Source organism: Psammomys obesus, unplaced genomic scaffold (genome assembly GCF_907164565.1).
Source record: "Psammomys obesus unplaced genomic scaffold, mPsaObe1.curated_primary_1811, whole genome shotgun sequence".
In the NCBI taxonomy this organism is placed as follows: Eukaryota; Metazoa; Chordata; class Mammalia; order Rodentia; family Muridae; genus Psammomys; species Psammomys obesus.
Window position 1 is genome coordinate 16,559,445 of NW_026592118.1, and position 13,145 is coordinate 16,572,589.

Below are 13,145 nucleotides of genomic sequence, written 5' to 3' on the forward strand. Positions count from 1 at the left end.
GGGAAGACATTCTTTCTATGGATTGTGTAACTCAGGCTTTGCTTTATTCCTCACTCCGTTCACCTAGCGCGGTGCAAGCTGTGAACAGAATTATTTAAAATACGATTTGAATAAGACACTTAACTATGCACAGGCACGCGCTAAACAAAAGGAACAGATCTGGGTGATGTTTGCCAGCGTGTGTTGGTCCCCTTCTAGAAATCGCTGGCCTGGTGGTTTGACTGTCACGCTGTTTTAAGTTATAGCATAGCCATTTTATTTTTATGATCTGTGTGGTATTGGTATGAAATATCCATTATGTGCTCCGTTTCCAACCAGCTGTGTCATGAGGTTTCGTGAAAGAGGATGGAATGTAAAAATCTCCCCAAAGATTAGACAAATGACTAGAAACGGGAACAGTGAAGTTTGCTGCAGCTGTCATCTTGGCCACCAAGCACTCAGACTCCCCTCTCTCCTACTGTCATGTGTCAGGATTTTCAGTTATAAACTTCACACTGAAAAGTTGTTTTGCAAGGAAAATGTACTTAATTTTTTATGAATGTCGCTAACTTTTAAGTGAGTGATACACTTGGCTGGAGCAAAAATTAGGTTGGGATGAATATGTCTAACACTTCACTTTATGGAAAACACAAAATTAGATTATATATATATTTATATATATATAAAGCCAGGTTTCAGGCTAGAAAGATGGGCCGGTTGGTAAAGAGTTTGCTGCGAAAACGCCAGGTCCCACATAAAATCCAGGCACAGTGGCCTGCACCTGTGATCTCAGCGTTAGTGAGGTAGAAACGGGAGGATCCTTGGCCTTGCTGGTCGCACTGTCTAATCAACTAGTGAGTTCCAGGTTCAGCGACTCTTTCTCAAAGCGACTCGCACGCACGCATGCACGCATGCACGCACCCACGTAGACCCACGCTCCTGAAAGTGATTTTACTGAAAAGGGAAGGTCACCAACCTAGTTCTCGTGGTTGTTAATTCCCCTCTTAAAGATACTTTCAAGATGACAAAGACAGACGGCAAATAGTAAACTCTACTAAGCTTTTATGGTGTGGTAAAGTTCCAAGACTAAGCGATGCTGCCCGGGAGATACTCCACAGCTTGTGAGCGTTTATGCATCATTTCCTGGGGCGGGAGCCCATGAGTGAGCGCTCAAGAGCTAAAGCCATTAACAATGGCTGAGTGGGAGAATTTGCCACCAGCCGAGGAGTTTCCTGATTGGTTAACCAATACAGAGCGCTCAGCTTTAGAAGCATGCACAGGCAGGCAACACCGGAAGGCCTCACGCAGCAGGCTGTATTTATGTGTTATTTGTTGGATGTGTGTGTGATAGTAATGGTTAAAGAGGAGGAGGTCCATAATTGGTGAGAGGAGCTGGAGATGGGAGGGGCAGGAAGGAGGAAAGGAATAAATGATGTATTCACATTTTAACTAAATTAAAAAAAAAAAAAAGAATTATTTCCAGCCTTAAGTATCCAGGGTTCAGTATGTTTAAAGGAAGACATTTCCAGTGCTCTTCCATGGGCCTCGTGGCTTTAAGCGGCAGACATCAATTGCCCTTGTTGGTGAAGAGAACTCTGTTCTTTGTGTTTAGTTTGCACATATATTCTGTAATCGTTCTTCTCTCTTTTTTAAAAGAGATCCTTCTCGCTTTCACTTACGATCATCTTAGAATTACTTTGTGATTCCTCAGTACGTAGGGCAGCGTAGGAAGTTAACCTGGGAGTAAATGAGAGAGTATGCGACAGCACTTATTGGGATTTGCAGGATGGAAACAGTCAAGAAGACTGCCATTATAGCTCATCCTGCTCTTGCACAGGAAATGGCTCCCTCTGACCTGTGAGATGGGCGTGTGAGATGGTATGTGAACTGCCTTGGCAGCATGTCTTGCCTGATCTAGAAATAGGCAACGAGTTTTTCTTTGGCCATCTCCGGAGGAGCCTATGAAAATGTTTCTGATACCTGTAAAGTCATTGAATATTTTGGTTTCTACATAAATGAATCACCAAAGACAATAAAAATATAAGCCAGGGAACCCGAGCACAGGCCTGTAAAGGTTGTTAATGGTACCAAAACAAACATGCTGGCGATTTATACAAATTTGAATCATGTAAATATGCTAATTTTAGATTTAGGAAATATTTTATTTTGTGGTGAAGGATGAAGTATTTGCAAAGAACATTGCTTCCAGGAGAGGGAGAGAGGAGGTCCCAGTTGTCAGCTAGGAGCCTACAGCGGCTGAGCCAGCTGCTCTCCCAGGGGAACTTTAATACACTCCCATGCTTCAGCTCTTCACCAGAGGAGAACCTTTTCTGGAGAGATGCTGGCTAGTGGACCAGGAGAACTGACTGGCTACTAGAGATGAGATTACCTGCCCATGGCTAGAGGCAAGACGCAGGTCCAGGGCAGCTGCCCCCTAAAAGAAGGGGTGGGTTACAGAATTACTCTACGATGGCAAAACCAGGAGCAGGAGTGTGCTAAGACTGGCTGAGGGACCACAGGGGCACCCAAGCCTTCCCGCTGGAGTCTCGGATGGATCCTGGAGAAAACCAGTGCAATCTGTCCCCATCCACATGGTGTAAGCAAGCCCGGCTGGGGCTCATCACTGAGTAACCTGGACTACCTCTTCTTTCGGGGTGTCATGCTCTTCCCTCTGCATCATTTGCTCAATGGGGCTTCTCTCTTCCCCATCATGCACTAAGACATAAGCAACCAAGGACAGCCAGGCACGCACTTTTCTAGGAGAGCACAAAAACACATGGGAAAAATCATAGGAGATTTTTTTTTTTAATGGAAATGACACCTGTGGTATAGGGGGAATCATTGTTCAGAGAGTTCTGAAAATAAAAAGAAAAGTCTTGCTCCATCTTCTGTGACGTGGTGGGGGGGGAGGAGAAGGAGGAACATGGGAAGCAGCTGTTTAGAAAATTCTGGAATCATAAGGCTAAGGAGGCATTTGCATTCTGATATGTGTTTTGTTTTTCTCCTGTTGGAAGGAAGAAACACACATGGGAACAAACCCTTATCTATTTCTTTAATGGCTCAACCCAAGCCAGGTTCTTTGTTATACACAAGTCACAATAAGACGGTAGCATTTTTATATGTCACTCCTGTCTTTGAAAGGCTCAAAAAAACCTTATTCACATTATCAGTTCAGAAGGTCCCGATGGGGGATGGGTGACTCTCATTAGAGAGGGCAATGCAAAGTTATCGGTCAGTTACGGAAATGTGGGGACAGTCGTGGTTGGCTAGGAGTCCTTCCGCTTCCCCTCTCCTCCGCACTGCCATTGTGCTCCAAACTACTGTGTTTATGGCTCAGTGCTTTCCCGCAGCCACCTTTTCACTCTTAATCTGCTTTACCCTGGCAGCCTTCAGTCTGCTCTCCAAACAAACAAGAGAGAGTTTCAGAAAAGAAAATCCAATAATGTCACTTGCCAACCTGGAACCTACAGAAACTCCCCACTCTATTCAGAGAAACATGGGGACTTTTTAATATTTTTACCAGAGTCTTTGGGTTGGCTTCGTCACCCTCAATGGGTTCATCTCTAGCTGCTCCCACACCCTATTCCACAATAACTCTAGCCTTCATGCTTGGATCTCTCTCCTGCCAGAGGACCTTTGCCTGTGTTATCATTCTGGTAGCTCCTTTCTGCTTTCAGGTGGCTAACCCAAGTCATCTGTGATGTCTCAGCATTTCTACACAGAAGCATCTCCTACTGTGCAGGACAGATGTTGAGTTATAGTTACCAACGAAACAACACATTTAGCACACACATTCATTTCTCCCCTCCCTTCCTCCCTCCCTTCTTCCCTCCTTTCCTCCATGCCTCTCTTTCTCCCCCTCTCCGTTTCTCTCTGGAACCATACAAAACTACACTCAGTAATTCCAGGTCTAGGATAACCTCCCTCAACCCCTGCATCCTAACCGTCCCCAGGCATTCTCTCGTCACCAAACCCATCTCTCAGAGTCAGAAAACTCAGAGGAAACATTTACCTATTTTCATGTCCTTGCGGCTGAAGAGGTTGAGGAGGAGCTGGCTGGGCAACAGGGCTGTTGGGGGTGACTGGGCTTGGCTGGGCCAGTGGGCTCTGCTGGGCCAGAGGACTGTGCTGCTGGGCCATGGGGCTCTGCTTCTCTGAGCTGGGTGCCGAGGTGGGACTGTTGAGCTCTGATGGGGAACCAAGGCAACAGATGTGGTCAGGTTGGCAAAAAGTAAACAGGGGCTAGGACTTGGAGCTTCCTTGTCTGATTCAAGGCCTTGGTCGATTCAGTTTCTGCTCGGCTTTTTGGGAGTAGGTTAAACTTACCCAGCTCCACACCATTCCTGGAAGGACTGTTCTTTCATTAACCATAACTGTTAAAGAGGAAAGTTATGAACAGTCTTTTGTCATTTTGTTGGAAGGAAGGGTCACAGAAGCAAACAAACAAAAGCAGAAACAACGAGCTAAAACTGTGAGAAACAACCCAAAGGGACAAGCATAAAACATATCCTGATATCCTAAAAATATTGGAATGTCTGCTGAGAGAAATGTTCTAGATAACACCTTTTGGTGGTTTGAGAAGTCTCCTGTTCTGATACAGAGCCAGTCGCGTTATCCATTGCACCACTGGCCCAGCAACTGGTCCCATGGGTTCCTGCAGAGACTGAAACGCTAACCAAGGACTACACAGGAAGAGGACCTAAACCCCTGGTCAGATGGAGCTGATAGGCAACTCAGTCTTCATGTGGGTCTCCTAGTAAGGGGAGTATGAGCTGTCTCTGAGATGGACTCTGTTGCCAGCTCTTTGACCACTTTGGGGTGGCATTGCCAGGCCACAGAGGAAGAGGATGCCAGCAGTCTTAATGAGACTTGATAGGCTGGGGTCAGATGGTAGGGGGCCTCCCCCTTCTGAGAAATAGGGGAGGAAAATGGGGGGGAGGGGGACAGAGGGTGGGAAATAGGGGAGGAAAAGGGGGGGAGAGGGACAGAGAGTGGAACCAGGAGGAGATTAGGGAGGGGGCTATAATTGGGATGTAAAATAAATAAATTATAAAAAATAAAGTTAAATTTTAAAAAAAGTCTTCTTTGCTTTTTGACACAGCCTCACTCTGTAGCCCAGCTGATCCTGAGCTGGCCATCCTTACTTCACTTTCCAAGGAGCTGGGTTTATGGGAGGTAGGTGTGTGTGCTATGACATCCAGATCAAGAATTCTTACCAGGCTTCCAAGGCATGGCTAGGGAGCAAGCTGTCTGTATAAGCTAATAAAGGCTGTTACAATCTCTTCTCTGGTTCCTTGCCAGTCGAGACCTCTGTACAGTTCTCCAAGAGGAAAAAAAAGAACTCCTCACACAGGGAGATTCATAAAGCTATTCAGAAACTACTTTTTTTTTCTTCCCCTATAATATAAAATTTCAGTAGAGATGACCTTCACATGTTGGAGTAAAGGGAGCAGTAACACCGCAGAGCAGGAGGGCAGAGAAGCATGTGGGGTCTGCAGCTGACATTCCTGCTCACTGTTCCTTTCCTCTGATTTGTCTTATACAGGTTGTCGCCATCAGATGACAGACTAAAACTAAGGCTATTATCATCTGTCTGTTTGTCTGTCTATTTTTGTGGTCGGGTAACCAAGGGAGGTGTTCTGTTTGCATTCGACACAAACCACTCTCCTGTTTTCTCTTACAGTCCAAATATTTCAACATCGTCCCTATTTTTATTAGGGTCTCTCAGGCTTGGCATGCTTCACAGGTTGGAGCAGATCATCCTTTGCTGTGGAGCACCGTTCTGAGCATCATCACAGGAAAATGGGGGGGGGAGAGGGACAGAGAGTGGAGCCAGGAGGAGATTAGGGAGGGGGCTATAATCGGGATGTAAAATAAATAAATTATAAAAAATAAAGTTAAATTTTTAAAAAAGTTTAGAAGCAACTCTGACCTCTGTTCCTTGATGATAGTCAGATCTCCACCCCAATCAAGACAGCCAAATTGTCTCTAGACAGTACCAGCTATTTCCCAAGGGCCCCAGCTCACCCTAGTTGGAAACATCTTTTTTGTAATCAAAGTCCGGCGGCTTTGGTTACTCTGCTATGTAGTGTCCACCTATCAGACAGTCCTAAAATGGAATGGGTGGAAGGGTGAGCCAAATAAGGGATTCAAAGTGAGACCATCAGCCTCTGGATTATGCTGAATAAGAGTATGCTAAGGAAGCTACCATGGTTATTCATCAGTGAGCTCCAGGGATGAAATCCCTCAGTTCTGTTGGTGGGTCAGAAGCTGCAACTGAGCAGCCAGCCTGCTGTGCTTGCCATAGTCAAAGAATTCGGAAGAGGCCTCAGTTGTGCGGGGTGGGTTGTTCACCACTCTGAAACTTACAGGTGTTGAGGGAGGGGAGACTGATATGGAGACATTCAAAAGGCTAAGTGGGAATTTTACGTTCTTTCCAGATGGAGCAATTCCTAAATGAGGTCTCTTTTGTTTGCAAAACTAAAACCACTTCTCCCGAGTTTCAAAATCAATCTGACTTTGAAGATTTTTCTAGAGATCAATTGTTAAAAGGAACAAGCACCCCCTCCTCCCTTCTTGCTTTTCTCAGGTCTGTATTACTGCCCGCTGGGTTCAACAAGTTCTGGCTTCATATCTACATTAAGCTAGTATGCTCCAAACCCCAGGGAGGGCTCTGAGAACCCCTAACCTTAGGGTTCATACCACTGAGCCTACAGTATCACATAAGTTGATTTCTGAATAAAACCAGTGAGTGTGAGTTTGGGAAAATGTGGAAATAGTTCTCAACCTCTGAGACCCAGACAGCACCCTGATGTTAACTGATGGACTCCGGGACCCTTGTGGGTTTGCTGAGAAGGCCAGGTGAGGGTGTCGGTGGTCTGTCTCCCTGGAAGGCCACCTTAGGCACTCACCCTCCTGAGGAATGATGCGAAGCGTGACACTAAGACCTGCATCCTTGATGAGCTTCACAATGTCTGCATGAGGCATGTTGATGATAGACTGGCCATTGACCGCTAAGATCCGGTCTCCCACTTTTAGTTTTGCACAGCGATCGGCAGGACTCCCATCAATGATTCGTCCGATTTTATGGGGCACAGCTGAAAGACAAAACCAAATAAAACAAAACAACCCAATAGAAATAGGTATCAGGGACACCACCAGTACATGCTTTACTTTTCAGTCCCAGCCTAAGACAAACAATGCAAGTCAGAACTCTTTCCTTCTCCATGTCTTTGTCTAAGCAGCTTCTTGGGAGAGCGCAGGACATAAGGAGTCACAGTGTAGAAGAGTGTGAAAAAAAAGCTCAAACTTGAGAGACAGTGGTTCAGCTTCAGAAAGGCATGACAAATGACAGAAACTCAATTTATATCTCCATTTTATTGAGAGGAGGAAAAGGGAAACTCTCTCAGGATCTGCTAATCCAGGGAGCAGCTACCTGGCAAAGTGACGGAATTTACCACTGCTCAGCTTTAGTTTAAGGGCAGCACATTTTCTATCATTCTTTCTTTTTTCACAAGGTGGCCTTGAAAACATGCTAATGTCAAATATACAGTGGACTTCGCTGAAGTTAATATACCACTAGCAGCAAAGACACAACTTTAAGTATCATGAGAAAGGAAAAAAATAGGAACCTGCACTTTAAACAATGATATTCCATTAACCAGAAGATGTACTCCAACTATTGAGATGTTAAAATATTTTAAAACTTTTAGCGTTGGCATAACTTTTTTCTCCTTAGTTCCAATTTTTATTTTAATTTTTATTTATTACAACTTACTCACTTTGTATCCCAGCTGTAGCCCCCTCCCTCATTTCCTCTCAGACTCACCCATCCTCCCTCTTCACCCCTTATGCCCCTCTCCTAGTCCACTGATAGGGGAGGTCCTCCTTTCCCTTCCCTCTGACCCTAGCCATCAGTTCTCATCAGGACTGGCTTCATTGTCTTCCTTTGTGGCCTGGTAAGGCTGCCCTCCCAGGGGAAGGTGATCAAAGAGCCAGCCACTAAGTTCATGTCAGAGACAGCCCCTGCTCCCCTTACTAAAGAACCCACATGGAGACTGAGTTGTTTATGTGGTATAACTTTTATACATTTATTTAAATCAATGAACATATTTTATTTCAACTTTTATTTTTATGTTTGAAAACAGCAAGATACATGGGAATGCATAATTTTTTTTTCGGCAGCTTGACTGACATTTGCTGTAAATGGTGGGCACAAACAAACAAACAAACAAACAAAACAAAAAACAAAAAACCCTACCAAGGTAGATACCTGTGGTAAGATCTCAACATTATAGTGTTCCTGTGTGTCCCTTCAAAGAACTCGTAATCTGGAAACTGTTGATAGACCAACTACTGATCTAATGTGCAGAAACAGAGAAAGACACAGCCCACTGTTAAGATTTTCTCAGGATGTCTACACCTTGAACTCTCAGTTTTGTGCATTTGTTATAGGGAAGGGTGGATTGTCAACTAATAACCACGGAAAGGAAGGGCAATTAGTGAGTTAATGAGCTAGGACATTGCTCACTCTTCTACTGTGAAAGGTTACAGATAGCATCTAAAAGTATCGGTCAGGTTTGTGTCCCTGAAGTGAAAGTCATCCGGTTTGAGCCCATATACATTTTTATTTGCCACTAGTTAGCACTAATGGACTTAATTAAGATAGCACTATTTAGAGTTTACTAATGATCACCTTAGAGTCACAGACTATGGCAGAGACCTATGTAGGGACCAGTGAGGTGGCTCATGAGGTGATGTGCTTGCTCAGGATGATGACTTGAGGATTTACTCCTCAGATCTCACGAGGCAGCAAGAGCGATCCAACGCTACTGAGTTGCTATCAGATTACCACAGGACACTGTGGGACTTGGTGCTACACAGATACACGGGTGTGAATGTGCAAGGTGCGTCCATGCACACACACATTATTCACATAGGCACATGCATAATACACACACAAACACACATGTACTGAAAGAATGAATGTAATAAGGTGTTTGGTTTTCATGCAAAATTGGGGGAGAAATGTTTTTGTTTTGTCTTCCCCGTTTCATAGTCAGTACTTCTTGGAATGATGCATAAATAGTTTGGCCATCCTGCCCATAAATGTGCACACTGTCATCTAGCCTGTGATTTTTTGGGGAAGCTGCCTAAGATCTAACTTTTTTCTAACTATTATTGGAATAATAATATCACTGACTCACAGTAGTTCTGAAAACTAGATGGGCCATCATTTGACGGTAGCCAGAACAGTGCTTAGCCGTTAAGACTTGATCTGGAAGTACTAACTATCATTCTTTTTATTACTATTTCCTTTCAGATCTTTCTTACATAACCATTGTGTGTGTGTGTGTGTGTGTGTGTGTGTGTGTGTGTGTGTGTATGTATGTGTGTGCACGTGTTTCTTTCTATATGGGATAATTTATAAACACTAAAACAAAAGGATAGGAAGAGTATAATCTTCCCTAAGCATCACATGGAAGACTGCTTCATTTAAGAAAAAGAGATGTGTTTCAGGGATTAGATAGACACTAGATGAAGCCAAGTTTGTCTTTCTCTGATTTCTCACCAAAACTATTGCACATTTTGTTGAAAACATTAACTTGAAACCAATAGTTTATTATTCAAAGGAAAATAAATGTTATGCAGATCTCTTGGTTATCTGCCGTTGTATTTATTGAGGGCAAGTAACAATTCTTTCTATCTCTTTTGAGTATTTACTAACACAAGACAAGCACTTTTTAAAGTGATATTTATTTAATATTTAAATTTAATTTTTATTTAAATTTATTTATTTAAAATTAACATTAAAATTTAACATCTAATTTAAAAGTTCTTCGTACATGTAGTTATATTTATATTGAAATGCACATGATGTAACCCTTAAATCCTATCAAGTAATGGATGTTATTGTGAGTTCGCAGTGGAAGAAATGGAAGCAGACAGCAGTTAGTAATTTGTTTCAGGTCACAGAAGGCAAATAGGGCTATGAGCCTCAGGGCTCTAGACTGTAGTCATCAAAGCTCTTGGGATCCACCACCCTGCCTCTCTTGGCTTTTCCTGATGCCCAGCCTCTGACCTCTGACTTGCTTTGCAAGTCAGCCTGGTGCTTTTATTTGGGACTATGTCCTTCCTCTATGCCAGGGGTCACAGAAGGTTCCGAGTAGTTTGAATTTGGGAGAGGATGGGAGCCAGGAACTGTGCTTGACAGATCTTTTGATGCAGTTGTCTTTTGACAGGTGAGGCATGAAGGGGAGAGAAAATATTGGATAGCCCTCAGATCCTGTTTAGTTAGGACTTCCCATCACTGTACTGTTTCTTTGCTTGAAGAAATTGTGGGGGGTATGAGAAACACTGACATTTGAAATGAAATTAAAGACTAGGCTGCGAAACACTGACAATGCTTGCTCGGATGGCTGGTTTTCGGCTCTCACTTATTTGCGCCTCCACTGCGCTGTGTCACCTGGAGTTCGAGAGACATAAAATCCCAACTGTTTCAAAGTATATATCCTCTCCCCACAATTTTGTGTAGTCAACAATAATGTAAATGCACAATACAAGAGTATTATTAATTTCCAAGTGCCATTCAAGGCCCTTATTTTAAATCCTTATAGCAGAGTGATCGAGAAAACAAGCCAGGGTCAAATCCAGCCCTGAAACCCTTGCCTGTGGAGTCAGACCTTGGGATGCCTTCCTTCTGGTGGCTCTGTGGGACCAAAGCTCTTGCTCCACGGGGGACAGGGACTGACCCGTCTGGCTATGTGGAGCATACTGCTGGAGATCATCTCAACAAGGTATCATAAATAGAATTATTTGCTTGTGATGATTTTAGGGGCATTTTAACTTTATTTCAGTAGCTAGAATAATGAAGAATAATACAATAAGAATAAATAAATAATAAATAAAAGAATAACAGAAGGAGGAGGAGGAGGAGAGAAGGAGGAAGAAAAACTGAAGTGGAAATGAGTTCCACGTTAGCCACACAGAAGGCAGAATGCTTTACCTAAAACCTGAATGAACCTTAGTAACAAGCGCTCAGCTGCTGGAGGCACCTGACGTGGCTTTGATACAGACGCCTTCTATTGGCGTCTGCTTTTATACAGTGTTTGAGACTCTTGGCAGCCGAAACAGCTCCACTTCTCCTTATTGGCAGTTCCCCTACATACACAAGTACATTCAACAGACCTTCGACAAGGATGCTTCCTCGGAGGATTCTCTCTGGGAACAAAATGCAGTTCCTTTTGCTCAGTGATGAGGTCTGCTGAGCTTACGACCCCTGTGCCTTTTGTGTGACAGTAATGGGATTACAGAGCAGGAAAGAAGCCCTGACCTTGCTTTCTATTATTGGGATGAATGGTACTCATCAATTCCCTGAGGACTGATGACTATGGTAGCTGCTGGAGTTGGTCCTTTTCGACACCTGCCTTGTAGACATCATCGGTTGCACGGCAGCATCAATCAAGTCTTTGGATTAGTCTTCCTGCCGTACTGGGTTTAGGATACACGGATATTTGAAAAAAAGTCTATCGGCTACTGTATAATTATAATGTATCTATTCACTCATTTGCTGGAGACAGGGTCTTGCTACGTTGCCCCGGCTGTCTTGGACCGCAGGCTGACCTGGCACGTGCCTCATTCTTTCCTTGCTTTAGAGTGCTGGGACCGTGGGCATGCACCGTCATGCTCGGCCATCTTTCTTCTGCTGCTGGGATCCCGGGAGAAGGGATTTAGCTCTTTCCCTTGTTCCCCCTTTTTCATTATTTCAGTATTTTCATTACATGTTGCTTGGGTGTTCTTCATCTCAGAGAAGGGAAAGCTTGCCACTGGTGTTTACATTTAATTACCTTCTTGTTAGCAGGCCGCACAAAGTGGCCTTAGAGATGGAGGGCGGCATTTTGGCGGTGGAAGAGGATTTGCATCAATCATGTCAAATTTACAAGAGGGGAGAGAGTTCTGAAGGGAGTGTGACAAACAGAAATACCTCCACAGCAATCCATACCAAAAGCTGGCCTTACTTCACAATTCTGTTAATTAGCAAAGGTTAAGCATTAGCTTGAAGCCAGGGAAGTTTATTTGGGTTTTGAATCCATAGCCTGATATGATTATTTTTACCCACCCCCTAATTATTTTTTATTAATAAAAAAATAAATTTTTTTCCCATGAAACTGTGGAAATTATTTATCGCATAGTTTTGAAATTGTGAGTTGGGGCAGGAGGATAGCTCATTGACACATCAAGCACCACATGGCTCTATACCATTTTCCTAGTTCTGTGCTAGGTTCTTCGGGGAAGAAAAAAAAGTAACAACTCATGGATTTGTTTCCAAGAAGCTCAGTCAGGTTGGGGAGAACGGAGATAAACAGCGAACCCATGGTAAAGCTGGGATGCGGAAGAGGAAAGGACCTGTGAAGTGTCCTTTCACGTGTGGACTCAGGGCAGTGAAGGAAAGACAGGCTACTCTGGGAGGAGGACACGAGTGTCCCCAGGCACGTGGAAGCTCCCCTAGAGAAGTGCTGGCAAAGGGAAGGAGAGACAGCTGCTAGCGACGACGCAGCTAGCTCAGCGCCTACCTACAAAGGAGGCTGAGCATGCGCACTCTTTAAGAGCCAGTGAAGACTCCTGCCGGGTTTCCTGTCTCCAGAAACTTGAGCCATTGTTGCCCTTCGCCAGTTACTGTTTCTTCTTTCCAGGAGTCCTGGATTAGCAAACTCTATTATGACAAACCCATCCAGCTAGACGTCCTTTCCTAAAGAGTGGTCAATGTCCTGTGGAAGAGTTTTTATTAGTCATCAGGGGATTGAAGAAAAGGGAAAACATTTTTTTTTATTATTTTTATTAAAAATTTTTAACGGTAAAATTAAGAAAAAGTTGCCTGTGTGCCTTGTTTTTCTGGTAGAAGTCTGTGAAATTCAGCATTCCAAAACTGAAAACATCTCCCCTGAAATCCATAGCCAACTGATTTGCAAAGTCTCAGATTGAACAGCTGGTATTTTAGGGCCTGCATATTTGCCCAGCACCCACGAATCATTCTCTAGTGGCTGAACCATTTAGTTACCCTGAAGTTGGTAATAGGCATATGGTCAGACAGGCGAGTGGGAAGGATGCCCACCACTGGCAACTTGGGAACCCACCTGAACCCATGCTTCCATGGGCAAAAAGGATCC

At 43.9% G+C, this 13,145-nt stretch overlaps 1 protein-coding gene across 1 annotated transcript in view; it reads right to left on the minus strand.

Moving 5' to 3' along the window:
* The window catches only part of Magi2 (membrane associated guanylate kinase, WW and PDZ domain containing 2), a 1,360,055-nt gene that overhangs the window by 102,492 nt on the left and 1,244,418 nt on the right, over positions 1–13,145 (minus strand). The window contains exons 22-23 of the mRNA XM_055612892.1: positions 6,891–7,076; positions 3,992–4,166 (exon numbers count right to left, since the gene is read on the minus strand). Of these exons, the coding sequence (XP_055468867.1) occupies positions 3,992–4,166; positions 6,891–7,076 (361 nt within the window). The remainder of the gene's footprint in view (positions 1–3,991; positions 4,167–6,890; positions 7,077–13,145) is intronic.